The sequence below is a fragment of the Cynoglossus semilaevis genome, chromosome 16, assembly GCF_000523025.1.
Source record: "Cynoglossus semilaevis isolate Cse_v1.0 chromosome 16, Cse_v1.0, whole genome shotgun sequence".
NCBI lineage: Eukaryota > Metazoa > Chordata > Actinopteri > Pleuronectiformes > Cynoglossidae > Cynoglossus > Cynoglossus semilaevis.
The window spans coordinates 3,168,961-3,196,413 of NC_024322.1; the positions used below are offsets into that span (position 1 = coordinate 3,168,961).

Below are 27,453 nucleotides of genomic sequence, written 5' to 3' on the forward strand. Positions count from 1 at the left end.
TAAGCATCTATAGTGCGGCAGTAATTACACGAAATACTATACAAAATAAGTGTTTAAGTAAATACAAAGTCAAAATATGGATTTATAGGGAATAAAGGATAAAATAAACTGTGAAAAAAGTCGTTGCAAGAATACAAAATAAGAACGATTGAGATTGAGTGGCAGGTATAATTGAAAATCCTTCATAGTTAGTAAAGTGTTGCTTGTTTAATTGCTTATAAGTGCAAAGTAATAGATTTAATCACGGAGTTAAGATCCATCAGAAAGTGAGCAATTCTAGGTATCGAAAAGACAAATTATTTGTTCGTGAATAAAATAATTTGCATAAATGATTTTAGAGTTTGTCAAGTATTCAAGAGCGCAATCTTTAGAACTAACGTAGTAGCAAATAATATCTTTGAGGTAAAGCAAGTATACAGATTTGGCAGCATTGGATAGCCTTCAAAAATGTTTTCGATTTTTCACTGTAATAAAATAAATGTGTAACCGAACAAAACCTTCTTTGACAACGCAAATACTACTACGTCACAGAGTCTCTCTGTCTTTGACGTCAGGCAACTAAATCGAGTGAGGAGTTAATCGCTCATGTGCTTGTTTGCAGTTTCGTAAGTGGGAATGAAACTCCGTTATGTTTCCCCGGCGAAAGGATTAACTTAAGGTGCGCCTTGTTGGAACATTTTCACTTTCCCCATCGAAGCAGACGTCCAGCAGGCTCTCTGAATGACATAAAACGACTGTTTTTGTAGCACGTTAGCTGACGCAGCTAGTCGCTAGTGCTAACCGCTAACCGCTGAGTGTACAGCGTCACCTCAGGTAGACGCGTGTTTTTATTGGTCTGCAAATGAGTTTGCCTTTTTTATATTTGATTTCTAAAGCATTACAACTCGGTGAGTTTTGTACGTTGTTTTGAATGTTTAACGTCGGTAAGGAGTTTTCCACCTGGTGCTGTTCTGCTACCTGTGTGAACGCCTTTAGCCACGTAAACTCTCCCTGCGGCTGTTGACGTAGCATAGGCTGCGAACTCCCCTGCAGCTGAAGGCACACAGTGGGTGACTTTGCTTTCTGAAGTTCACGACACCAATAACGTTCCCTGCATATTGAAGGCAAACCGACTGTCAACTGTCAAAGACATGATCTCTAGTGAGAAGCCACAATGCTGTAGCGAGACTTGAGAGAGTGCGGGGAGAGTGCTTGTGTTTTGTTCGTCTCTGGATGATGAAGGGGATCGTCTGGCTGATATCAGGAATAAAGAGAAGAATGATGAAGCTGCTTTTCGTCCTTGCTTTAGTCGCCTACATTGCATGTAAGTACTTGCATACTTTCACATATAAGTCATAACAAACACTGAGCATTAGCAGACTTTGTACTGTCATATATATTCTGTTGTTTTTTCAACTGTTGGTTTTGTCATGTTATTACTTATTTCTTTTCTTGTCTTTGCACATTGAACCCTGCTGTAGGAATACGTTTTGAAAACAACCCATTAGTGCTGGGTGCTGTTTCAGAAGTTTCAGGTTCTTTAGAAAGGACCTTGTATTTGGCAGAAGTAAAAGAGATGCATCACTTTCAGGAACTCAAGGGGATGCCAACAGTAATAGCAGTCAAAATAAACAGACATGTTTTACGATGTTAGTATATGTTTAAATAAAAAAAATAAATTGCAGATTTACCAAAGTTAGAAATGTGAGCCTGTTTTCACTGTTGACAGCAAAAAGAAAGTTTGATTTAAACAAATATCCTTCATATCGATTTCCAATTCTCAGAAGTGAGAACGTTTAATGGTAAATTAAGAGTTGTAAGTATAACTGTATATTTTAATGTTAAAATTGACAATGTCCAATGAGCTCTACTATTACCCCAGTAGTCTGACACCATGTGACCTGCTGAGAAGTCAGTGTTGTGGCTCACGATGACAAGATGGAACAAGCTCTCCTCAGGAGCGACATGTGTATTATGATTTACATATGCAACCACAACTGCATCACAGTACTTAAGATGTACTTTTGCGTTTATTTTTATTTTAGTGATTTATTTTATTTACTTTATATTATTTGATTTTCTGTTCTGTATTCTGTATATATGGAGTGGAGATTTTTGTCTGCTTGTTATTCCACTGGAGAGTAATGGCTGAAGAATGTACTGTAATTAGAGAACGATGACAGTTGAGAAACAGAGTGCTCAAGACAAAGGGGATCAGCAGATGGATAACTTTGTTTTTCTCCTATAATTTAAGGTCATTGTAGAGATCAGGAGTGTTTTGTTTCGAGTTTAATTCAAGAAACTGATTTGAATGGAGTATCTGTGCTCTTTACTTGATTTCATGACAGTTTTTCTCTTTCAGCTGTCTGGGGAACTTATACCAATATAAGGTACAGTAGATATTATACTATTTACTGACATGTTTTGTTTAATTTTATCCAAAATAATCATTCGGGCAGTTTTTTTTCTAGTTTAGTAATAAATTAATATTTCAGGACATCATCAAGGAGTGCTTGTCTTGTACCTTGTCTTGACCGTCTGATAACTTGCCAACCCTAACTGCCCACCTTCTCTCAATTTTCACTTTTTTCCTTATTCTTATTTATAAATGTGCCTGTATATACTTACCATTATTGTCAGAAAAATGTGTAAAACTGTTTCTGTCAAAACAAATGTTTTATTTTAGACAGTATGTGTATTTTGGGCAATGATTATCTTTAACAATTCCTGACACACCACTCCTACTAAATGGCTGTTTCTGATTCTGACCTCTAGTTGTTAAAAGTCTTATATGGGAGTTTTTTTCAATTGGTAGAGGTGACAATCATTCTGACACACAAGAAGGCCTATTTTTTTGACCTCGTAATTGTGAACATCAATATTACCTCCTAATTTTCCTCTTTATGCTCTCACAGATCAATACAAGAACAAGGAGAAGTGAAGATTGAGCAGCGAATTGACGAGGTGAGATCAACCAACATGAGTGTTTTTATTTCCCTCGTTATTTCAAAGGCTTTGTCGTTTGTTGTTGGACAGGATTTCTCCATCTCACAAGTTTGTACATCTACGGGAGTCTTTGTGTCGCTCATGTCAGGTGGCTTTGCCAAGTCAAAGCTTATAATTATGAAGGAACGTGAGAAACCTGTGTACATTTTCAGCATCAATTCGCTTTTCTTTTTCTGCCCTGCACAATAGCCAACAGATGTATACACATCATAAAAAAGGCAAAAACAACCCAGTGTTGCTGATGCTGTGACCAAAGATGACATATTTAAATGACCAGTATGACATAATTGATGAAAAGATGAGTGTAGAAAGAAAAGCGTAGGTTGTGCCGTTTGCAGATGTTAAAATGAAAAACACGGTAATGATGATGTTTGAACATCAGACGTCAGAGACTGTTGTTTGTCCTCTTTTCTGACATTTTGTTGTTTTTTCTTTTCACTCTAGGCTGTGGCTCCTCTCAGAGAAAAAATTCGTGATCTTGAACAAAGGTGTGTATCTGTGTTGTCACAAAGAGACACTCACACACGCACACACTCTCACACTGAATATCAGAAAAATGACTGAACAAACTGGTTCCATGTTTTCCAAGCCATTAGAACAGTATTCTTCTAAAACCACTGTTGATTGATGTTTAACTGACAGTTGTTCTAGTTTTACTTCACTCACACGTTAACTACTAGGAATAGAGGAAAGACACACACAACAAGCAAAGAAATTATTCACAGTATAAAATTAATAGTTCTCAGGTCAGTAAAGTAATATTGGCATTTTTTTGAAGAACACCTGATGATCTCTCTTTACACTCAGACATGCTGTAGAACAGTACAGACGATTGAATTTGTCATGAAGTATCCCCTCTGACTGTCTGTCTGGACCACAAAATAAAATTGAAAATAATCCAAAATGTGAACGTTTACAGAAACAGTTAAGACAATGTTTAGTTTAGTGTGTGTGTGTGTGTTTTTAACTAGAGATATAAACTGCTTTTCAAATCATATTTAAAATGAATATGATTAAAATAACCTTGACCAGGCAGTATGTTTATTACGAGGAGGAAAGACTCATTTATAAAAATGTTAGCACCCAGCAGACAAGGGTCACAGTTTTTGACGCTTGTCTGCTGGGTCGCAGTTTTTTTCCCTGATTAAGTATTTGTTCACACACGTGTGACATCTGTCTTAAATGATCAGATCACTGTTAGACAGCCTAAGGTGTTTGAGTTCACACCTGACATCTGTCATGCTAGTCTAGATGTTTGTAGCAGCCAATCAGATGTCACTGTCTTGTTTGTTGTGTAAAATGTCACTTTGGATTTTGAAAAACACTCAGTCGAACCCACTGCCTAGACACAGAGGCTAGATAAAGAAACTATTAGAAAGAAGCAGCCTTACACTTATGACTGACACAGGCCTTGCTGTTAATGTCATCTTTTTAATGCCCATCACGGCATGTCTTCGTTACTGCTTCCTGATCCTTTTATACGCATGTTAAAGACCAATTTGAAAGTAATTCTCCATACTTGAGTGAAAATTAGGAAACCTAGAGTGAAAACTGAAACACCCAAACAGTTATTAGTACCATTGTATTTATAGCCTGTATGCTAACCTCACTAAAATCAAGGCATTGTATTCGCATAGATTAATATTAATGTTTGAAATAATCAAATACAAAATTAAGAGAATGTTTATTTAGCACATTCCAATATTTGACACCTCATTGGCTCATTAAGTAATAATATACAGGCCTGCTGAAAGATTGTAAAATGAAATATGTCCTAAGTACATATATTTATATATAGTAGTCCAACACATGAGTTCAGGTTTATGTTTGTTTCTTCTGTCTCTCCAGTTTTTCCCAGAAATACCCACCAGTCAAATTTCTGTCAGAGAAAGACCGTAAGAGGATTTTGGTAAGTAACAAACTGCTCTTTGGGAAAGATGGATTCTCAGAGGACCTTGCTGTTTTCACAGGGTCTAAAAGCAGATTCTTGTTTTACTATGGTCTGGGGCTTTAAAGATGTTTTTGCAGAATAGGAAAAAATGTGACACAAGCCTTAATAAACTGCTGTCTTGTTGCCTGAAGCCTAAACTTCTGTCCTTGTTCTCTGTCCTTTTGCTAAGAAGCAGTTTACAGTTTGATTTCTTCTAACGTATAACGCCACTATGAATTTGTCTGTATGTGTTCTTTGTTGTAGATTACTGGAGGAGCTGGTTTTGTTGGCTCCCACCTCACTGACAAGTTGATGATGGACGGACACGAGGTAACGGTGGTGGACAACTTCTTCACGGGGAGAAAAAGAAATGTCGAACACTGGATTGGTCACGAAAACTTTGAGCTCATCAATCACGATGTGGTGGAGCCTCTTTATATAGAAGGTGAGTTCTTCACTGAGTTCAGTTCAAAGACAGGATCAGTGGTTTCTCTCTGTGTCACCCTGAATTGAGAGTGAATGAGAAATAGATTAAAAGTTACACACATGCCTGTTTTCTGTCACGCTTTCTTAAATGGAAATAGTATTTAAGCACAGAGCTTCCCTGCATTTAGCAGCAACAACATGATGCTACCAGCCATTCAGATTTTCATAACTCTTTAGAGTAGTTTTTGAACCTGCTATCTTTTGGACACAAGTCCTGTAAAATTAAATTAATTAGGTCTTTTCATGTGTTGATTAAATACATTTCAGAAAATCTCTTCAGAAGGCTAAGCACGTAAGCGAGCATACTTTGACGATACTCTGACATCAGTAGCCTTTTCTTCATGGCCTTCTCAGCTGGAATGAGGTGGAACTGAATCAGAAGATCAAGGCTGCAATAGGTGTTTATCACCTTCAAATGTAAATAGACAGATAAAACAGCTTGAAAGGTTAAGAAAAAAAAGGTGATGTGTAGAAAGAAGGTCTACAAAGACATTCATTAAAGGAAGCACGTGACCTGTATATATATTTATTTTAGCAAAGGCTTGCCACTCATGCAGGTACATCTGCATTTCTTTTATACCGAGGCTATGTTCTTGACAGAGATGAGACAGCCACATTTTTCTTCCTCTACTTAGCTCGCCTATCAATTCAGCATTTCCTCTTTGAATTTCCAATTTTCTGTCATTTTATGCTGCCCTTCAATACCTCAAGGTTCCTTCACAGTTAAGGAGGCAGTTATTCAAGGCCGTAGTTTCTGAATACTACAGCTTTTAGCATTTAACAAGTCAGACCAATGCACACGATGTGATGAAACCCCTCGATAGAGGCTCAGGTTTTTTTAAAGAACTGTAGCTAGAGCCTGAAAAACACAGCTTGAATTATGCATTGTGCACCGAATGATAAATTCATTTAAAAAAATTGACCCTGTATTGTACAGATGACCTTATACTGCTGATGAGAGCTGCTCAGAAAAGTGTTACGGTCATGCATCAAGTGATGAGTACTTTTACTTTCTAATGCCTTTGCAGTGGCCACTTAGGGGAGTGTGAAGTGTGTATTTAATTGAAATAAAGCAGCTTCATATATAAGCCAACAGTTAAATCAAATAGTTGGTCTGAAATGCATTGATTTCAGCTGAAATAACTTGGTTTCTCTGCCTGTTTTGTTTTTTGTTTTTTTGTACTACAGTCGACCAAATCTATCACCTGGCGTCTCCAGCGTCTCCTCCCAACTACATGTACAATCCTATCAAAACTCTCAAGACCAACACCATCGGCACTCTTAACATGCTGGGTGAGTTTAATAACACATGCAAGAGCAATGAGGTATGTGTTAAGGTTTTATTGGTTCGTTCTATCGCTCACATTAGATTCCAGCTGCAAAAGTCTACCCTTTGTTCTCACCATAGAGGAAACAGGACATCATTTTTTAAAATGATCTGCTTTTCTGAGTAATTTGGTATAGATAGAATATATACATTTATTTGATCTCAAATTATTATATTATTCTTCTACATTATATATGTATGGTCCAGTCAGATATTTGGGATTGGGTTTAGGTTTTTTGCTATTTGCAGAGAATGTCTCTCAGAAAAGATATAGAGAAAAGATTAACCAGACTTCCCAGTTACATGAATCTGCCAGTTGTAAAAACCATCTCTGAAGAAATGAGAGAACCCTCCGTGTAATGTTGTCTTGAGTGAGTATAAAGATGATGAAATAACAACATTATATAACAGAGAATGTCCCACTTAGAAGTCTGCCAAAACACAATACAGATCACCACAGAGTAATTCCCATTGATCAAAAGGAATGGACCAGTTGGTTAACCCAAGGCTTCCCAAGACTTGCCATGCCAAAGACCCCCAAGAAGCATTTGCTTCTGGCCGGGGAATCCAACAATTGCAGCAGTTTATTGCCTGTACGGCAAAGGAAAAATTGTTATTTACAAAATAAAAAATAATACGCTTTTTTTTTCTTAATTATCCTCTAATTTCCTGAGGGCCTTCATGCAGCTCCCACTTTAACCACTGGATTAGCCTATGATATTGTAATCTGGCTGCTGTCATGAGTCATGATCACATGGACAGCATGGGTCCGTGAAGCACAGAAGAAGCTGTTGTTCTGCACAACTGAATTTGAGAGAAAAACCTAAAGATTGGTCTTTTTTTCCCTAGTAGATGATATGAATTATAGAATTATGGCCTGCAGCAGTGACATCAATTATAACGCGTAAGTGTTGCAACACACGATGATGTCATAGACCCATGGAGAGGGAGAAGTTAAAGACTATTAGTGTTACCAGATCAAAAAGAGAGAGAGAGAGAGAGAGCTGATGTTAAATGGAGAACGAGGGGTTTGTGGAATTTGACTTGACTTTTATGGAATTTAGAAATTTGAATGTGTAAAAGTAAAAAAAACCAAACCAATGCCATCCAATTAATGTTAGGGGCATTAAATTGGGTTATGGAGACACCGTAACACCGTAACACGTGTTAACGCTACAGTATCCACCGTTCTTACTGTTTCTGTTTTTTTCAAATTATAGGACTCAAGTGGGGGTCAGCCTTATTTACCTTTGAGTGACACTCGACAGTGTTACCGTCATACTCATGTATAGCTAAGGTTGAATTACTGAGGAGAACATTCAGTTTAGAACATAAGGGACCTTGGTGTACAGCAGAGGTGTCAAACCCATGTTCCATGTTCAGGGGCCACATATAGCCTTATTAGATGTCAAGTGGGCCGGACCAGTACAACCATAACATAATCACCTATAAATAACAATGAGTCCATGTTTTCCCCTTTTGTTTTCATGCAAATAAGTACAAGCATACTGTAAAATATCCTTATATAGACAAAACATCACTGAAAAATGTTTGTGCATTTCTTTTTTTTAATTCACCAAGCAGGCAATATTGAACTGGTTTTGCCCTGTGAGCCATATGTTTGACACCACTGCATCAAACATCAACTTAGCTCTAATGTACGATGTTGTTCAGAAAGGCTTCTTTTTGCCTTGACAGCTTAACTGACATCACAAGAAAAAAAAAAAGACTTACTAACTTTATATTGGAGTCATTCAGGATAACGTCGGGGCCTGTCTTTATCAGCGGAGTCCCAGTAGGAGCTGTGGGATTCAGAAAGGAGTTGACCCTGAATGTTTTAGTGAATCTAAAACAGGTCAACCCTTATCTTTTTCTTCAAGCTGTGTCAGTGTTAAAAGGATGTGATCAATAAAGAAACAAAAGGTTAGGTTAGTCTGGTATTAGCTTGGGTGCATTGGCTCCATGGCTTCATTACTTCTTACTGAGATACAGATCAGAACCAAGGCATTCCACAGGGATCAGCTTCCTCTTTATTCTGTTTGTTACATTTACATTTCATTTCAGTTTGTTTCCATGGTTCAGTATCTCTTTTCTCCTGTAAAGACTGTTGTGTTTTTGTTGTCTTGGTCTTAGGTCTTGCCAAACGTGTAGGTGCTAGACTTCTCCTGGCCTCTACGTCTGAAGTTTATGGAGGTAAGGAAGATAAGTTATGTCTTTATCTTGAAGTGTGTTTTTAAACATTATCCAGATTTAGCTGTCAGTGTGCAATGGTTTTCTTTAATATCTCCACTGTGTTTGCAAGGTATCGAGTTAAAAACAGGAATTCAGCAGCTCGCAAAAGATCCTGGCTGTATAGTATTACAATTACACATAGGTGCATCTACAGACATATGTATACAGGCTCTCTCTCTCTCTCACACACACACACACACACGATTCCTTACCCAGATATTGTGTTTTCTATGACTGTATCTGATGTAATATTATATACGTCATGAAACACCTTTGAAGACTGTAGGTTCCTTTGTGTTTTATATTTTCACCCAGGTGCACCAACAGATAGTCACACACACACACACACACACTCTCTCTCACTAATGCCTGATGCAGTTAAGTGCGTCATGTTTTTTTAAAATTATTATTTGATTTGTGCCGTTATCATTGTGATGTTGAAAATTGCAGTCGAAGCAGCAGAGCTTTTAAGCCTCTTGGTTCTTTTGTATTGCGTGATGATTCATACCTTCAGACATGTGCAAACACGCCTCACATTTAGAGTATTTAGCAGGTTATTGTCTTTATTTATTTATTTTTTGCATTATTAATTTGTATCCCTCAAAAGGTTTGAGGTTGGTCTTAAAATTTCATTAGAAGGACCCACCGCCATTATTGTTATTTATCTTATTATTGCCCATATTTGAAGTATTAATGACATGAATGACACTCTAATGTTATTGATTTTTTTTTCTAAATAATATGGAAGTGTGTTGGAAAAACATTTCAGATTCGTACTGTGTTGGAAACCGATCTTGTTATCAAACTCCTCCTGGGGCTGTGATACTGTGTTAGTGGAGGCACAGGATAAAAGAAGAAGTATTTCTAACAAACCCATCAATCTCACACCAAAATGTGCTGTGAATAAACCAGATCTGTCCAGTTAACATAAAAGTCCCATATGTGTGTTCCAGATCCAGAGGTGCACCCACAGAACGAGGAGTACTGGGGCCACGTCAACCCCATCGGTCCTCGAGCTTGCTACGACGAGGGCAAACGTGTAGCAGAGACCATGTGTTACGCCTACATGAAACAGGTACCATCAACCATCCACTCAGGGCTGACACATGAAAACAGAATGAGACTGAGAAGAATCTTTTTACATATATTTTTGCTGCAGGGTTTGGTTTAATAAGGTTCAGGTTATTGTCTTTTTTTTATTTGAGTTCTGTTCAACAGTAGAATATTTATAACACATCCATACTGCTAGTAGCAAGTAGCCTCACTTTTAGGCCCTAGGTATTTGAAGCATTATTTTTTATTTGAGCAAGTAGCCTCACTTTTAGGCCCTAGATTGCCTTTTAACACTGTTATTAATAACATTTTATTGGGATTGATTGGAAGATGCAATCAAAGTTGGATTATCTGAACAGCTCTAGTTCGAGTGGATCTAATAAAAGCCTGGAGGTTTAAAAAGTGACACTGAAAAGTACTGAACCTAAGGAGCTGTTTGGTGCTTCTAATGAACACCAACAAAACTGTCTTCTATATTTTTACATCTTGGCATCTACGGACTTTCACCTCAAGTTTGTATTCACTCCATTCTGATGGAAATTGTACTAAATCTCTTATTCCCTTATGTTTCCCTCCACGTCGAAATAACGTGGGTTGATTTTTATTCCCCTCTCCCTGCTCTGACTTGATTGACACCAGCCCTTTGATAATCACAGATGATTGACTTCTCCTGCCTTTTCTTCAGGCAGATGGTATTTATTTATCTGCCTCGTCTTCTGCTCCTTCCCAGCTGCTGGTTATTTTTATTTTACACTTTCAGGGCTAATTCTTGGACGTGGCAGCTTTTCAATATCCAGCTGTCAGTTGTTTGTGCGGACGAACCAAAATATCACACAATACATCTACTGCCCTATCAGTGTAATCAGGATTCATTAGGTCTGTTCACAGTGATGATAGATGACAACAAGTGATTTGTACTTTCCTCTCAGACAGAAAGAAAACAAACTCGGTGTATGTTACATCAATAGCTGACAAAATGCTTTAGCCTATAACAGCTGTTCTTTTCTCAGAGCACAGTTTATTTATTCATTTATTTATTTTTCTCGTCGATAATCTTACTTGTTTCCTCAAGCCTCTAGTTTCTGGTCATATACTGAGGAGAGGAAGCGACTGTTCAGACTAGGGGTGAGAGGTTGTCTTTCGATTATGAATCTGCTAACACCAGAATTCCTCTCGGGTTGAAAAACAAACATCTCCACCCACTGATCCACAGCCACGCCTGTCTAAATAACAAACAAGATTTTACTATTCTCAGGGACCATGTGGTTTTCCACTGTGTCAGGAGAGACATTAGAGCCACACTCCTCCTTTTTCTTCCATTTTTTTTTTTGCAATCGTAACATACTCAGCAAACCTCATGCATCATTCTCACCAAGAAGTATTTACAGATGTATAAATATATATAAATATATTTTCTGGAGACTGGTAAACACAGCTTGTTTCTTCTGGCACCAGTCGACCAGTTCTCTCATTCTCAGCCTCAGCATCTAAACGGCCGCTCGTGCCCTTACAGAAACGTCTCTTTTATTAAATTATGTTGGTCAAAGATTTGGACAGAGAATGAGTGCAGGCTGTATTATGTAATAACCACTGTCCTACGGTGTGTCCCAATGACAACACACCATCTGTGTGAGTGTGTGTGGACTCTCTAGTGTAATAAAATTACCTGAAGGTCCTGTGGAGTGCTGTCTGAATATAGAACACACCACTTAATTGAACCCATTCACACAGAGTGGATATACACGTGGTACACATTTTGGATACATAGTACATCACTTTAATGGGACTTTAATGTGTGTAAATGACTAAAGCAATGTCTGTTCATATAAATGAATGCTTTTTCTCCAGCTTCTGTTGTTGTACGATGTTGTCCTTATTGTGTCCTTGGGTTTCCTTCTGCTGAATACATTTGCTGCTCGTCTCCATTTAAATTCATGTTCAACGACTGGAGGAGAGCAGTCTACGTCATTTTCATGTTTTTATTCATGCGTGACCCAAGAAAGAGTCCGCAGCAAATCTGAAGTAGCACACGTTCATGTACCAGTAGAGTGTGTTTTCCTTCCACATCTGTGGGATCAGTGTGTGTTCCTGTGATGTAAATGGTCTCATGTGGTCTGTTTGAGTTGGTGGGGTGAAGTGTCAGACTTGCCTGGAGGACAACCTGATAAGATGCTAATTAATTTTTTTGACACATTGGGGTCTTTAGTTTTGCTCCAGTTGCTACAATATTTCTTGTTACTACTACAGTCAATTAAGAACATTATGTGTGAAAAAGTTCTTTAGTAATAATCCATTGGAACCAGAAATATGAATTATTTAGACAGATACATAGGGGATATAAAAATGGTAGTAATGTAGGCAATCACAGTCTGAAGGCTCTAATCCAGGCACGGGCAAACTAAGGCTCGGGGGCCAGATGCAGCCCGCCAAACTTGTCCAAATTATATAATTGGTTTGTATTGTGATTATATTTTTGCCTTTTTTCTGCAATACCCACATTTTCCCTATAAATGACGTAGAAAAGCCTTTATGCATGACTTTTACATGTCATTTATCTTAGTTCACACGAACACTCCATCTATCTGTTCCGGACCCGGCCCCAAATTTTAGGACCAGTTGTGGCCCACGAGTCAAAAAGTTTGCCCACACCTGGTGTAATCACAAAAGTTTGTTAACTTATGACAATAAAGAAAATAAGGGATAATAACTGAAAAAAGTGTTATTTTTTCATAGATTATTTAATGATGTAATCTATAAAAATAAAGCAGTTGAAGGTGTATTGTTTGTATTGTTGGTTCCTTTACTCTTTTATTGAATTAAATGGCTGAAAAATGGTTACATAAATAGTTTATTAGTATAAATATGTGGCTTTGATTTCTTTATTGATCATTTAGTTCTTGATCTTTTTCAACAGACTCATCTCTTTGTGAATAGCAATGTAATCAATTTTGTGATGAATTTGAAGATCTGTTTTGTTTTTCTGTCTGCTAAGTTATTGTCAGGGTTTAAAAATCTATCAGAAATCACGTGACGCTGTTACAAACATTCCCACCTTTACAGCATTGATCATTTTCCTGTGAGATAACCTGAAATCCCACAGTGTGAAGAACATTAACCATGAGAGCACAGGTTAATCCAGATTAGTGATTTCACTCTTTTAATTGGTCACAGGAAGGAGTGGAGGTGAGAGTGGCTCGAATCTTCAACACCTTTGGTTCACGGATGCACATGAACGATGGGCGCGTCGTCAGCAACTTCATCCTCCAGGCCCTGCAGGGAGAACCCCTCACTGTAAGGACTAGTGTCGTCTTCTGTCTGTTCAATGTGGTCCAAACACTTAATCTGACCAAATGTGTCTGAGCATTTTATGATGGAGTGCCTAAGACAATAGTTAATATTTGTTTTTAGTGTTTATTTATGCCTATGTCACTAAACCTGTGGTTTTAGAAACAGCTTTGTTAGAATGATCATATGCAAAATAAAAATAATGTTTGTATTTCTCCTCAACTTTTAGGTCTATGGTAGTGGTTCCCAAACCCGGGCGTTCCAGTATGTGAGGTAAGAAGAACATTGTCTTTTGACAGATGTTAACCAAACTGCTGAACACACTTGGTGGTCTCTGTATTTCAAAGTAACTTTGGATTAAAACTGACTGAGTCTTTCTTGGTCAACATTGGCATTGAATTGTTTCTTTGGTGAATCTCTTGGTCCTCAGTTCAAGTTTCCACGGGATTTAACTCAGGGTTTTGTGCAGACCCGTGGTTGACTTTGACATTCCACAGATAGATGTTGCCTATATTTTGTCTTGTTGCTGTAGTCGAAGACAAAACAACCTTTTGATAGTTTCAAGGTTTTTTTTTAAAAAAAGGAGATATTCTCAGAATTTTGTTTCTGCATAATTTCACACACCATGAACGATGACAGTGCACTCAACATGTTGAGAAAACATACTTACAAACTTTAAAAAAAAATCGATCTGTCATTTTTAATATTTGCCAAATGGTCTACAAAAGAATTATCACAAGAATGCAGTGTTTTATTTGTCTTATAAACTTAAATTCATTTGCAACGCATGGATTTTAAGATCCATTATTTATTTATTGTTATTGTCTGAAAATGTTTCATTTTTCTTACCTCATTATTAGCTCATACTCTATCATACGTTTGTCATAGCGGTGTGTCTGTGCTGCTGCGTTCCCTCCACTGATTTATGGACAAATTACATGCACATATACATAAATGCAAATGTGACATATGGGCAGATCTGGAGGTGAACGATGCACATACAGTTCCATCTTGTGAATAATTATTATCTCTGCTCACACATCCGTGAAAAATTCAAGGTTTTTATTTTGTTCAGGGGAAGGTGTTTGTGTGTATCTGCAGCAGCATCTCTTCCCCGTAGCACAAGCTGCATATTACAATTTTTTGATTCTAATATTGGGTTTATCTGCCTGCTTTAAATCATGTGCTCTTCATAGGATCTATACTTATAAATTTGTTGGAGGCGACAAGGTCTTTCTGAACCCTATTAACCAAACCATGACCTTGGTGGGGAAATTTCTTAATCTGTCTGTGGGAAGTCAAAGGAACAAGACTGGAAAAAGGTGCCGGGTTTTTAACGTCTGCAGAGAGGAAGCAGCATACACTGACTGCAGCTTCCCTGACCAGGAGGACTCAGCCCTGTCTTAGATCTTTGGCCTCAGTAACTGGACGGACATTTGTGGTCAGTAAAACAGATGATGTGGAGATCAGGGATGACAAAACTCAGCAACAGGGAACATGTTTATCCTCTAGCTACTTGATCACTTCAAAAATATACACTACTACAACAAGTACAATCATCTACACGCATTGAAACTTTCAACCAGAGCCTTCACCCTGGTGCTGGCAGCAGAGTTCAATCTTTATTGATCGATTCACATGAAGAAGTCAGCCAGGAGTTGAAAAACAACCATCTGAGGACGCCTCCCACCCAGAGGTCTGTTTAAAATTAAAGCTCAGACTATGACTTCAGACTACATTCACAGCCACTCATCAATCACACCTACATATATTATGTATTTTTTTATTAGCTATAAATTACCATTCAGCTCATTTTTCATCATCACAGCCTGTAATCTAATCTGGAAAAAACTCCCAAAAACTAAACTAAAATTACAAATTATTCCTGGAATCCAGTTGGTCTGCTCATCCTTTTAGCGTTTTTTCTGCACAACATAACATCGAAACAAAACTTCTTTTGATGCGTCCTACATTAACACGTCAAACTTGCCAAAAGCTGTTTTTGTATTTGGTCTTTCTGCTTTTGTAAGTTTTGTAAGTCAGCGGTCAACTCTGTTTGGCAGATAGGCTTTTACGCCCCTTATTTGTCCAGAGAATATTTTTCAGCTGAATGGTCACACTCTCTAATGCTAATTTTCAACATGCTGGAGGAGCCCGGATCAGCCGCCATGATTATCCCTAGATGTCCCTCATGCTGTGTCACTGAGTCCAGCCTCAAGGCAACATTAAGTCATTCAAATATTTTTTTTCCTTATGCTCTTATTATTATTTCTACGCTGTGCACGGTGGACAGTAGTCCATGTCTTAGTAGCCAAAGCAGTAACGTGTTCCTCTCTCTGTCTTTGTGCTGTGTCTGTGTTTCAGTGATTTAGTGAACGGCCTGGTTTTACTGATGAACAGTAACATCAGCAGTCCTGTCAATCTGGTGAGATCAAGTTGTATTTTCCTACTTTATTTTAACATTGTAATACATGTCTACAGTCTTTGTCCCTGTGTTGATGAACCCAACAATTCCCCCAGTGTGTGCTCAATAAGGTTCAATCTAATCTAATCATGTTTGCAGGGGAACCCAGAGGAACACACCATCCTGGAGTTTGCACGTCTCATCAAAAGTCTTGTCGGTGAGGTGTCGTTTTTACTTTTCAGTACCTTTGAAGTTGTTTCCAGAAGAATACGCTGAAGTGCTGTTGAATTATTGAAGTGAACTTCTTGGATATAAGTTAACATTTCTGTTCTTTCTGTTCGTATGGTCTTGTGACTAATATTGCCAGTGAGTCAGAGTCAGATCCAGTTCCTGCCAGAGGCTCAGGACGACCCACAGAGACGGAGACCAGACATCAGGAAAGCCAAGATGTTGCTGGGCTGGGAGCCGGTGGTAAGTGTGACAAACACGGGGGAAAAAGACATGTTTCATGAATTAACAATTGTTGGAGTAACAGTCAAAGGTGTATTCATCACAAGTACAGTATTTATGAGTACAGTAGATGAAGGGTAAAGCCAAGGTCTGTTGAGAACAGAGAAGTGCAACAGAAATACCAGGGGAAAAAATCTGTTTCCATCAGAGAATTTATCCTCTGTCGTATTCTGTCTTTGAGCCCAGAGTCCTGATACTCCAGTCCGGCTTTCCACTACAACCAGCTGTTCAGCCGGTGTTCTTTGTTCAGTGTCTCATTTTAACATCAGGGACAGAGACAGTGTTTGGTGCTGTTGGTGTTAAAGCTCTGCTCACTTTCTGTTCTGATGGTAATGTTAACTATGCTGAAAGTTTAATATATTTTGTATTAATTCTTTTAATATTTTTTAGTTTTCTTTTTTGACATATTGATGAATACTGAAGGATCTGTTTCCTCTTGGATTAAAAATGATAGGAGAATTAAATTGTAAACATTTTCCTGCTTGGTGTCCAATTACCCTGAGAGTGGGGCTAATTATATATCACGATCGTCCAGTTTGTAGCATATTTATTAAAACCCAACCTACCAAAGTGTTAGTGGTAGTACTCAGTATAAGTGAGTACACAAATGTGAAAAACTGATAGTTTTTTCTTAAATAGTGAATATGGAAAGTGCAGAGATATGACATGAACTGCTGTTAGTTCTCCACTAGGTGGCTCGACCACGTGTGGCCTAGTTACATGCGATTTTTCAGACTGGCTTTTGTGTTTTGACAGGTGCCGCTGGAGGAAGGTTTGAACAAAACCATCCAGTACTTCAGCAGAGAGCTGGAATACCAGGCCAACAACCAGTACATCCCCAAACCTAAGGCTGCTCGCATGAAGAAGGGCAGACCAAGACACATCTGAGGGTTGGTACCACAGACTCAGACTCAGCACAGAGAGATGTTTACACTCTTGAGAAGCCTTCGGAAAAGGTATCTCTTTATTATTAAGGCGATGCACAATAGAGCATTCTGGGACATGGACTCTTATTGTGAGAAGCGGAGACACTTTTAAAGTTTCTTAAAAAGAAAAACCCTGGAGATTGTGTTGGAACTGCTGCAGCGTCTGGGACTGACAAACCCAAAAATGGAAAAAACTCAGCCTTTTGTGAATTTTGTGCTTTTTGCTATTTAAATATCAGCCATGGAAATGCCAGTGTTTTCTCCTCAGCAGGTTCACTTTTAGATTTGACCGTGTTGAGACTCTTAGAGCGACACCACCATCACCGCCACCTCTTCATCAAGACTCCCTTCAGTTCTACTTTGTGAAAGCTCGTATTTTAATGTGCTTTAATGATTTCAGGTGAAGATGATATTTTAATAAAATATTTTCAATATTTTGTGGTCTACATAAAGTTTTAATGTGTTTGTGCCATTTTTAAAAAAATATTAATATATTCATTTTTGACTTGATGAGAGGTACTTCTACAGCAGCGGTTCCCAAGGTGAGGGGCCTGACCCAGCTGAGGCTCCTGGAGATATGGCAAGGGCGGTGTACCAAGGTAAATTCATTTCAATTTCACATTTTCTTTTAGTTTTATCAGTGTGTCAGAAATGTTTGTGATTTGATTTCTTTTGGTAAATAAGAATTTAATGAGTATTACAATGTTTGATAAAAGTTCAGTGGAGTTTTAAAGCTGAAGCCATGAATGAGTCTCAGGACTTGACAACACAGTAGTCCTATCTGTCACTAAATTTTACTAAAGAACTGGCTTCATTTTCTGGACCTACAACCAATACTATATTTTAAACACAAAGACAAAGACATCATTTACAGGCTGTTTTCATCATATATTTAGGGCATACGTGGAAACAGAGTAAATTCAATTCATCAGTGGAGGATTAATGGCCTCACTGTTAACGAGCAGAGGTGTCAAACTGTCTTAGAAAAATATTGGTTACACAAAGTGCCCTCTGTTTTTTTAGTTGTTGACCTGAGGTTAATAGTAGTCATAGTTGACGTTTGCACCGTGTCTGTAAGAGCTGTGGTCCCGGGGGCCGATGGGCGAGTTCTCATCGTAGTGATGTTGACGCCCCTGGTCAGTGGCGCGTGTCTGGTCCCTCCAGTAGGCCAGATCTGTCTCCAGCCTCTGGTGATGGGAATAAGAGCGCAGATGTGACTTGTTAGGGAAGTCATCATATTAATAGATACAGAACAGATGATAAATAAAAAATGAATACTTCCTAGAAAAGTCCTTATTTTTCCCTCTAACTCTGAACAGTATTTAGCCAGTAGGGGGAGCCTCAGAAAGACTGACCTGTTTACAGCAGGTACACGACCAGTTTCCCTCCTGGTATTTACTGTGGGAACCTGGTCAACGCAGGTCAAAGGTCAAATCTTTTTTATGATAAAGAAATTGCTTTGACAAAGAATGGCTTATGTGGCATCTACACGCACGTACGTGCACACGTTTCCTGTGTGACTTGGAGGGTCTCTGGTATTTGAACAGATGTGGACAGACTGAGCGCGCTCAGATCTCCCCCTGACCCGAACGTGCACTTCCTGCAGCGAAAGCTAACACCCAGAGAGAACAATCTCTGTCTGTACACCCAATCACACACACACACACACACACCCAATCACACACACACACACACACACACATATAGAAGGTAAACACTGAAAAGGGCAGTACTCTGACAGCTCTGGCCTTTTAAGGAAGCAGAGGCAAATATGGTTTGGGGACGTGAGGCTGTCGAAGAGAGACAGTTACAGCAGCTAAAACACCAATGCTGTCAGATGTCAGAGGCAGTTATTCCCAACACTTTGCTCCTACCTTTCTAACATTTTTATCTGTTTCTCTTCGTCCCAGCTGGATTCTAAAGGACAGTTGCTGACCTGAAAGTAAATTGACATTGGGTCCTGAGATTGCGTTATGCATGTGTCCCTCAGAGAGACAGAACTGCTGAGTTCCCCGGATCATGAATCATCTGCTCTGTTATATTCTAACAGACGACCACCCTGGTTCAGGATGATTGCACTGTCCATCTTGTCCCTGTATTTCAGTCTCCATTAGAGATCAGGTTTACATCTCACTGCAGTAAAATGATTCACTCAATAATACATTAGAAATAACCCCAACCAGTGAGAATCATTTGTTTCATATAAATAATTCCCTTCAGGGGTCGCCACTAAATAACCATTTTAATTGTTCACTCACAGTTTACAACATTAGTGCCATTTTCCTTAATTTTTTTTTTCTTTGAAGTGACAGCTCTCTGTTCAAACACACCTGCTCGTCATAGCCCATGTACATAAACTGCATAATCCACTGCTGCACGTCTGGTCTGCTGCGATCCCAGATGTTCCTCTTGGTTCTGCTCAGCTTTGCCAGGAACTCCTGAGCCTTGGACGGAGGCACAGCAACTGAGGACTTTGGCAGCGCAGCACTGGGTCCCCCTGCTGGATAAAAATAAAATAAAAAAAACCAAACAATACTTTAAATATATATAAATACATTGGGGCCTCGAGATACGAGTTTAATCTGTTCCACAACAGCACTCGAGTGTCGATTGCATTTTCCCCATTAAAAATAACTAAAAAACCAATTAATTAGTTCCAGCCCCCCGGAAATATACTAATAATGAATTAAATTGAAATTTCCCCCAATCTAAACATAAAAAACATAGATATAAACCTATATGTTGATAATATAAAATAATAATTAAAAAAACATGTTATATTATTGTTATTAAAATAGGTAAAATAACCAAGAGAGGGACAGTGAGCGAAACAGCGCCACAGAGTGTCAGGACCACTAAGGACTAGGAGTGAGGACTGGATTTAAATAATAGAAATATTTATAAAACTTTTATATATATATATACCATTACTTACCTTCTCTTTTTTTCAAGATCTTGTACAAGCTGCTGTCTGTGCCTCCATCTGATGCTGTGGGAAAGCAGAGTTGTGTTTAGTTCAAATTCCAGGTATTTGTCACACTGCCAATTCTTTTCTTTTTCTTCTTTTTTTTTTTTTTTGTTTACACCCGCTGCCACATCATGCACAAAATTCTAGGCTCTATAATCTAAAGAAATTAGCACCAACTTGGAGGAAAAATGTGACCGAAATATCAACAACTGTTGATAAAATGTGCATGACGTTAGCCTCAGTTGGAAGAATAGTCTTTAACAAAAAAAGAATAGCTGGCTAAAACTGGACATTCTCTCCTACATAATTAGTGTTTTCTTTCGCAGGTGTTTGTAATTGAAGAAGAACCTTTTTCTTCCTATGTAGGAAATCAATGAGAGAACAACTCATGTGTGTCTAATTGTAATCAATTCAGTAATAGTAAAGGTTAAAGGTTATAGTTGAATAGCTGAATGATAATCCTATTTTACTCACCACGTTACCGTCGTTATTTTTGGGTTGCACTGACCTTAAATGCTAATTTCCACTGCAAGGACCTGTGAAAGTCAAGGGCTCCAACAATACAAGCATTAACTAACCGTGGATCTAATCAGTTTAGTGGTTTGAACCAGGGTCAGTTAATTCTTTGAAATCATCTCAGACACCTAGCAGGGCGCTCTTTAGATGCTCTCGTGAGGTAAGAACAGGGTCAAAATGTATTTAGGGTGATGAACATTTGAAATCCAAAAAGGTCTAAATGTGTCGATTCAGTCAAAAATGTCATTAAAAACAGGTCTTCAAAATGTTTCCAAAGTGTTTTGAAATAGAAAAAACAGGTTAATATGTCAATGTGTAAAAAGTAAATTTTAAAATACTGGTGAACCAAAATGTTTCAAATAACTCACGGAGAAAAACCATACGTGCAATGTCTGTTAGTTGGTTATTCCATATATGGTCGTGGTGACACCTCGTGTTTAGTGTTGAAGTTTGTTATTTCTAATGAACTCAGTCATTTTCTTACAGTTAAACGAGTCCCAGCTGGAGTTTATAAAACCCTGGGATGAAGTGTGAAAATACAGGCGGAGGAAATTGCTTCCAGGCGTTTGTTTGTTTGTTTGTTTACCAAATGAGCCTTGAACGGAAAATTCCTGCATCTCAACCAGTCTGTCTGCGAGCCGTGGCTTTTCTGCCTTATTTATTTATTTTTACATATTTCTACATGTGGAACTGATGATTCTTTGTTTCCCAACAACGTGTGTGTGAATGACTGAGCCTCGTTCTCATGTCTGATACTATTTATTGATCTCTGAACTAAGAGTCAGCGTCTCAGAGAATGGTTAAGTTGTCTGTTTAAATAATGATTTACAGTTTGTGCTCACAACAGACTGATGATTGACTGTTGTGAAAAACTGTACACGGATAATTAAAGTCACATGACATGGTTCTGTACGGCGCTGTCTAATCTGAACCACATGTCATTATTATGTTGTGTTTGGGTTAAACGTTTGCAGACGACTCACTGTTATTTGTCAATGGCTCCATGCAACCTGGTTGTTATTATCAGACAAAAAGGTTGTGAGTTCAAACCTATAGCAAACTGTAAAATGTTTTTAAATACGCTAATAAACTTGACTTGCGTTGACAGGAAACTCAGTGAGCTCTGGGCTCAGGAGTCGCCCTGAGACTGAGACTCTTATTTCAGTGGAAACATGGCTGCCCGAGGGTCTTCACCTGCTCTGTCACGTAAGATCTTTAGAATGGGTTCTTCTTCTTCTTCATCTATCGTTTACAGAAAACTGAATATCCTGCACTGTATATTCCAGCAGCTCAGATGCTAAAAAGTACTGTAAAAATGGAAAGAAAACCCCTCCCATTAAGTATTTTAATAGTATCTTAATATAAAAAAGATTATTTATTTTCATTGAAATTGTTTTGCATTTTTTCAGTTACGGTCTGTTACTGTTATTTTACTTTTGACAGATTAAAATAACAGTCTATTTCTGCAATATTTTGAATATTCTCTTTTTTGCAAAAATACAGGAAAACCTGTGATGCACACAGGGAAAATTCTGTTAAATAAATAATATGAGTCTTTACAGTGTGTTGCTATGACAACTGTGACGTTAAAGTCTCTGCAACTTTTCACTTTCATTCAAGTCCTTGGAGATTCAAAACTAAACATAAGCAGTGCACCAGAAGTTCAAGGCGGAAAAAAAAAATCAACAACATATTTTTTCACAACTGAATAAGACCAAAGTGTCAATCTGGAATTGTTCAATGAGCATCTGCTCCTTCTTTATGTCCTAACATTGAAGAATTCTAAAGGTGATATCTGCATAAAGTACTGACACAAAACCTGACACAGATGAGAGGAGGACGGAAACATGAGTCACCACAGCAAACTGAAAGAATGATCTCACCTCCCAGGGTGAACACTGTCAGCATGACCATCAGTCCGACGGTCCTCAGGTGCAGCCGCTGCGGTACCATTTTGTGCCCACTCACCCACTGTTTGTGCAGAGTTGTATGAAAATCCGGAGTGAGCAGAAAACCCTTGACATATCAGAGAAGAAGTAGAAGGGAGTAGTGGGCGGCAGCAGAAACTTTTCCAAGTGGAAACTGGCCTGTGGTTCTGGAATGTCTTTTTCCTCCCTGCGTGCAGAAACAAGAGGAGCATTTGTGCCCTTAAAACATTTTTAGGGGGAGGGGGACAGGTGCTTTTTCCATCTGCCACATAAACGGAGGAGGAGAAGCTGGTGATTGGATTAAAGAATACTTTTTGGAGTCGAGAGGATGTGGTGATAAAAAACAATCTCTGCTCAATCACCGCCACCTGTTGTTTTAGAGTGTGTAGTTTCCTGGTATGACCACTGACGTTTTGAGATAACGCAGCCTACTCCATACACCATGTATAATCGTTTTTTATTATTTTCAACCGATTTGAATTTTCACAGATTTGTATCAATTTTAACCGATTCATGATGCATCATTGCATCCTTAGTGCAGAACTGTTGTCTTAAAATTAATCCAAAATTAACCGATGAGACATAATTGGTCTGAAAACTATTTTGTCTCAATAACATTTATGCTATGTATAAAAAATGAGTGTGTTGCATATATGATCTCAATAAACTCCATTTTATTTCTGCATACAACAAAAACAAAGTGTACATTTTGAACTCTGAAAATAAGATGCTGGGTTGAAGGTTACTTAAAATACATGCTGAACTTCAGCGCACAACGTCCGCATTTTAGGGCTGTTAGACGTTACCTCTCTCGTTGAGAGGGTGGAGATTTTCAAGTTTCTTGGAGTCAACATCTCCACTAACCTAACCATGTCCACAAATATCTTTCATCAGGTGGGGAAGGCACAGCAAAGACTTCTTTCTCCCTTAGCAACATGCATCATGCCAATCTCCCCTAACAGCTACTGATCAGCATTGTGGTTCAGTAGCTGCTCAGCAGAGGGCAGTGAAAGCAGCATTGGGGACGACTGGAAGAAAAATTATGATAAAAAATTTTGAGGAAATAAATTTAAATTGTCTGCATGTTTTTCATCTAATTATGTCATTTTGATATATTTTTTAATAAAAAATATTCAGACGTTTTCTGCAAATCCTAATTTAGCATGTCATATTTGGTTATCTGTTGAAACATTATGATGAACAATTTTGGAATAAATAATTTCCAAATTGTATATTTTCTGCATGTTTCACATCAAATTAGTACACGAGAGGAACTAATGTCTTAACTTCACTTTACACTCGGATATCTGAAGTTCCGGTTGTGCGTGTGAAGTCAGGGAAGGATAGGATGAACAGACTGGCGTCATATCCGGGGTGGTGTTTTGCATTTCGAGCACGAAGCCTCCAGTTCTAGCAACTCAAGGTAACCATTTATTGACGTCAGTTACGACTTACGAGATATTAATATTAAATTTACCGACCTTAGGTAAATTGTGTTTGTTAGTCTCTCGCATGTATGTGGTCTTAGCGTTGATAACGTCGAGAATTGCATTACTAAGGTTAGCAACTTAGCGTCACAAGCTAAGGGGATCGTATCAGACTGGGTCGCAACGAGGTTTTCTCTTCTGTTGCCTTAAATTCCAAATCGTTGTACTATATTTGTGCTTAATAGTGATTTTATTGTAAATGAAGAAGTCTGACGTGATGTAACAAGTCATACTGTTAGCGCTAACAGCCTGTCAGAAACAAGGCGTGTCTATTGGTTACTATGGCTTTGTCCGCAGTGAAAGACGGTGTGTAGCTACAAAATTAATGACGTTGGGGTGACGAGGTGTTTTTTTTTTTGAGGACAACAAACAGGTTTTTTTACACACACTTATACATGTATATATTCACACACATACATATATAATGTAATCTAATTAAATAGGTTAACCTGAATGTCTACAGAAGTCTTTTGAGTGAACAATAATGCCACTGTTTTCGCACCTTGTAGAAATTATTTTTAATCAACCACAGATGATATTGTTATATATATAAATATATACTATATATTGTAATTACATTGCCACAAGTGAGTAGACAATAGTATAACCTTGATCAAACCAGTTTTAGGTCTGAATAATAAAACTCGTCCAGCTCAAGAGCAAATACTTGAGCAAATATCTGCAATTCATTCCAGGTGTGTGGCCTAGAACAGTTCTGTTAAGTCACCTTTTTTGGGGACGTTTTGAGGCAGATTGCTTCCTGTCAGTGCCTTATTGCCATTCTATGTTCTTGTAAGGTCCAACCGTCTAAACGAGACCTGTCTCAACGGCAGTTGGCATTTTCTTCCTTGATGTACGTTAATATGTAAGGGAATCTCAGTTGCCTTTGACATTTGAAAGGTACAAAGGAAATCTATTATATAACACTTTATTTGAAAAATGTTTGGCCAGTACAATTCAAATTAATGATAGAACAAAAATAAATAAGCAACTCTAATAAAGCAAAATATTTAAAGTCGACTAAAAGGGGGGAAGGTATTGAATAATTAAGGGTTACTTTGACTGTTGAAAACCAGTGGACCTGTCAGTAGTAATCTGATGGAGCAGTTAATATGTAATTAATTATTTTTGGTCAGTAATTAATGGGTTGTCTTAATATGTCTTTGCTCACCTTGTCCCATCTGTGTTTTAGATTACATTGAACAGACGACCATGGCCTCGCAACAAATGGAAATCATAGCAAAGGTGCTGGAGCAGTCCGCCAAGTTGGTAGAGGAGCAGGTGGACGCACAAATCAGCAAACTGAATGAAATGGACGATGACGATTTCGAGAGACTGAAGGAGAGGAGGCTGGAGGCTCTAAGAAAAGCCCAGAAACAGAAGGAGGTGTGAAGTCGGACGTTTCGCGACATTTTTGTTGTAAATGGATGAACTAAAAAATCCTCTGCAACTATATTACAAGAAATGTATTTGTTTTTTTTTTGTGTTGAAAGCCTTTTTCTAATTATTTAACAATGTTCCCTAAGTCTCTGTATACGTGTGACAGGATCTGTTGTGTTTTTTTTTTACTGACTTTGGTTACTATTGTTTTTGCAGGAGTGGTTATCCAAAGGCCATGGCGAGTACAGAGAAATTGCAAATGAGAAAGACTTTTTCAGCGAGGTGAAGGATACCCCCAATGTTGTCTGCCACTTCTACAAAAACACTACCTTTAGGTAAAGTATGCAAAACCTACAATATTCACTATGGTGATGACTGGGGTCCATAATCTAGTCAACTTGCACTGATTGATATTGGTCAGTGATCAGATTAGGAACTGGGTGCTTTCCAACATGATAAGTCGTGACCGTCGACCACCTGGTCAAAAGACATATTACCAGTTTTGCAGTTGGCGCATGCGTTCTGTGTTGGAGAACATGTGATGAAGCTTGCACTCAAATTTTGAAGCTAACTTGTTGTTAGCAGTGAGCAAAAAAAGCTCTATCCTCACTATTTGTAATACGTGTAACCATAAGGTTCAAGTCGCAGTGTGCTACAGCAACAGCCTGCTGCACATGAACCCTAGGCCAGCAACTAGTTTCACCACTTAAATGTTCATACTGAGTAGTAGCCCACTAGTGTAGTACTAGTAGTAGTAGTAAATCAGGGAATGCCCCCCTCAACCCCACCCAAGCTTCTAAAAGATGACCTCTTTAAATGTCTTGACAACAAACCACAAGTATTTATTTTTATTCAATCATTTCAGAACAAATTCCTGCATGATGTTGCTTGGTTTATGTTTTAATTACACTTGTCATTACTTATACACTTGTAAATGGGTATTTCAATGATAAATTATAAACCGAATGTTATCACTTTTTCAAGTGCTTGTCATCAGCTGCTGACTTTGTTCCTCTGACCTGTTCACGTCTAGATGTAGAATTCTGGACAAACATTTGGCCATTTTGGCGAAGAAGCACGTTGAGACCAAATTCATCAAACTGAACGCGGAGAAGGCTCCATTTCTGGTAGAGAGGCTACGGATCAAAGTCATTCCCACGCTGGCTTTGGTGATCGACGGGAAAACAAAGGACTATGTGGTTGGATTCAGTGACCTGGGAAACACAGACGAGTTCTCCACCGAGATGTTGGAATGGAGGCTCGGCTGCGGAAACGTCATAGACTACCGGTGAGACCGTCTGGCCTTTCCTTGGTTTCTAATAACACCTATCTGGAATTTCTGTTCAAATCATTTCTTTTTTTTTCCTTTGCCAGTGGGAACCTGATGGAACCGCCCACACAGTCACAGAAGCCAAGGTCAAAGTTAACAAAATTGGAGAAGAAAACCATCAGAGGAAAAGGTGACTCAGATTCAGACGACTGAAACACTGGCCTGGTTTTCTCTCTCAGGGCTCTACGTCATTTCATCAAGAGAGAAGCGAAAAGCCCACTTTAGTTTTTCCACTTCCACTTTTTTACTCAAGTAACAATATGATTTATTCTTTTATTTAAAAATATATTTCTTTGAACCACATTTTTAGAAGGTCTATTATCCACCAGATCAGAATTGATGCAGAATAGGAGATTTAGGGGTTTTCTTTTCTTTTCTTGTGTAGAATCTGACAAATCTTACATGAAAAATAAAGACATGGAAATTAAATTTAGGTTCAGATGTAGTTCAGTTTTTTTCTCAGATTCTCATGTCACATGTGAGTGCCAATAACTTCTGTAAGCAACAGATTACATTTTCACATGACAATTCTTGGACTGATGTTAATAAAAAGTATACATAAATATAAACGTGACTCTGAGCTCTTGTGATTTTTGTGTTGGTGTGGATTTTGGTTGACTTTAGAATTTTCACAATGAAGATGTTTTTCATTGCTTTTAGGAATGTTAATTTTGCCACGTTTAACCTGCGGGCCACCAGCTGACAG

At 38.3% G+C, this 27,453-nt stretch overlaps 3 protein-coding genes across 6 annotated transcripts; 2 read left to right on the plus strand and 1 right to left on the minus strand.

The window, feature by feature from the left end:
- Window positions 1–529: 529 nt before the first annotated feature.
- uxs1 (UDP-glucuronate decarboxylase 1) lies at window positions 530–17,590 on the plus strand. Of its 3 annotated transcripts, XM_008328059.3 has the most exons (15): window positions 535–1,303; window positions 2,342–2,369; window positions 2,895–2,943; window positions 3,430–3,473; window positions 4,834–4,894; window positions 5,180–5,360; window positions 6,590–6,694; window positions 8,862–8,921; window positions 9,914–10,035; window positions 13,185–13,304; window positions 13,528–13,571; window positions 15,663–15,723; window positions 15,862–15,919; window positions 16,070–16,173; window positions 16,969–17,590. In XM_008328059.3, exons 1-15 carry the CDS (start codon window positions 1,213–1,215, stop codon window positions 17,098–17,100), a joined length of 1,260 nt encoding a protein of 419 aa, XP_008326281.1. In that variant the 5' UTR covers window positions 535–1,212; the 3' UTR covers window positions 17,101–17,590. The 3 variants fall into 3 exon arrangements, 1 of the variants encoding a protein (XP_008326281.1); XR_003052300.1 differs by lacking the exons at window positions 16,070–16,173; window positions 16,969–17,590 and adding an exon at window positions 14,495–14,739 and having other exon boundaries at window positions 530–1,303; XR_003052301.1 differs by lacking the exons at window positions 16,070–16,173; window positions 16,969–17,590 and adding an exon at window positions 14,597–14,739 and having other exon boundaries at window positions 531–1,303.
- Window positions 17,591–18,005: 415 nt separating this feature from the next.
- Window positions 18,006–24,873, minus strand: ecrg4a (ECRG4 augurin precursor a). The gene is made up of 5 exons (XM_008328062.3): window positions 24,765–24,873; window positions 22,506–22,737; window positions 20,074–20,127; window positions 19,469–19,638; window positions 18,006–18,325 (listed from the first exon to the last, which is right to left on the minus strand). The coding sequence occupies exons 2-5, from the start codon at window positions 22,573–22,575 to the stop codon at window positions 18,176–18,178; spliced, it is 444 nt and encodes a 147-aa protein (XP_008326284.1). The 5' UTR covers window positions 22,576–22,737; window positions 24,765–24,873; the 3' UTR covers window positions 18,006–18,175.
- txndc9 (thioredoxin domain containing 9) lies at window positions 23,831–27,321 on the plus strand. Of its 2 annotated transcripts, none has more exons than XM_008328061.3 (5): window positions 23,831–23,973; window positions 25,230–25,423; window positions 25,634–25,752; window positions 26,451–26,705; window positions 26,792–27,321. In XM_008328061.3, exons 2-5 carry the CDS (start codon window positions 25,250–25,252, stop codon window positions 26,898–26,900), a joined length of 657 nt encoding a protein of 218 aa, XP_008326283.1. In that variant the 5' UTR covers window positions 23,831–23,973; window positions 25,230–25,249; the 3' UTR covers window positions 26,901–27,321. The 2 variants fall into 2 exon arrangements, with proteins under 2 accessions (XP_008326283.1, XP_008326282.1); XM_008328060.3 differs by lacking the exon at window positions 23,831–23,973 and adding an exon at window positions 24,988–25,151.
- The last annotated feature ends 132 nt before the right edge of the window (window positions 27,322–27,453 follow it).

What these genes read in the sequence shown, in the direction of transcription:
- uxs1 (XM_008328059.3), top strand. Translation starts at nt 1,213, where the DNA reads ATGATGAAGGGGATCGTCTGGCTGATATCAGGAATAAAGAGAAGAATG. An exon ending in TGCAGGGAGAACCCCTCACT is followed by an intron (nt 13,305 to 13,527) that starts GTAAGGACTAGT and finishes CTCAACTTTTAG; the next exon opens with GTCTATGGTAGTGGTTCCCA. An exon ending in CGGGCGTTCCAGTATGTGAG is followed by an intron (nt 13,572 to 15,662) that starts GTAAGAAGAACA and finishes TCTGTGTTTCAG; the next exon opens with TGATTTAGTGAACGGCCTGG.
- ecrg4a (XM_008328062.3), bottom strand. Translation starts at nt 22,575, where the DNA reads ATGGTACCGCAGCGGCTGCACCTGAGGACCGTCGGACTGATGGTCATG. An exon ending in GACAGTGTTCACCCTGGGAG is followed by an intron (nt 20,128 to 22,505) that starts GTGAGATCATTC and finishes GCTTTCCCACAG; the next exon opens with CATCAGATGGAGGCACAGAC. An exon ending in GATCTTGAAAAAAAGAGAAG is followed by an intron (nt 19,639 to 20,073) that starts GTAAGTAATGGT and finishes ATTTTTATCCAG; the next exon opens with CAGGGGGACCCAGTGCTGCG.
- txndc9 (XM_008328060.3), top strand. An exon ending in AAGCCCAGAAACAGAAGGAG is followed by an intron (nt 25,424 to 25,633) that starts GTGTGAAGTCGG and finishes TTGTTTTTGCAG; the next exon opens with GAGTGGTTATCCAAAGGCCA. An exon ending in GGAAACGTCATAGACTACCG is followed by an intron (nt 26,706 to 26,791) that starts GTGAGACCGTCT and finishes TTCCTTTGCCAG; the next exon opens with TGGGAACCTGATGGAACCGC.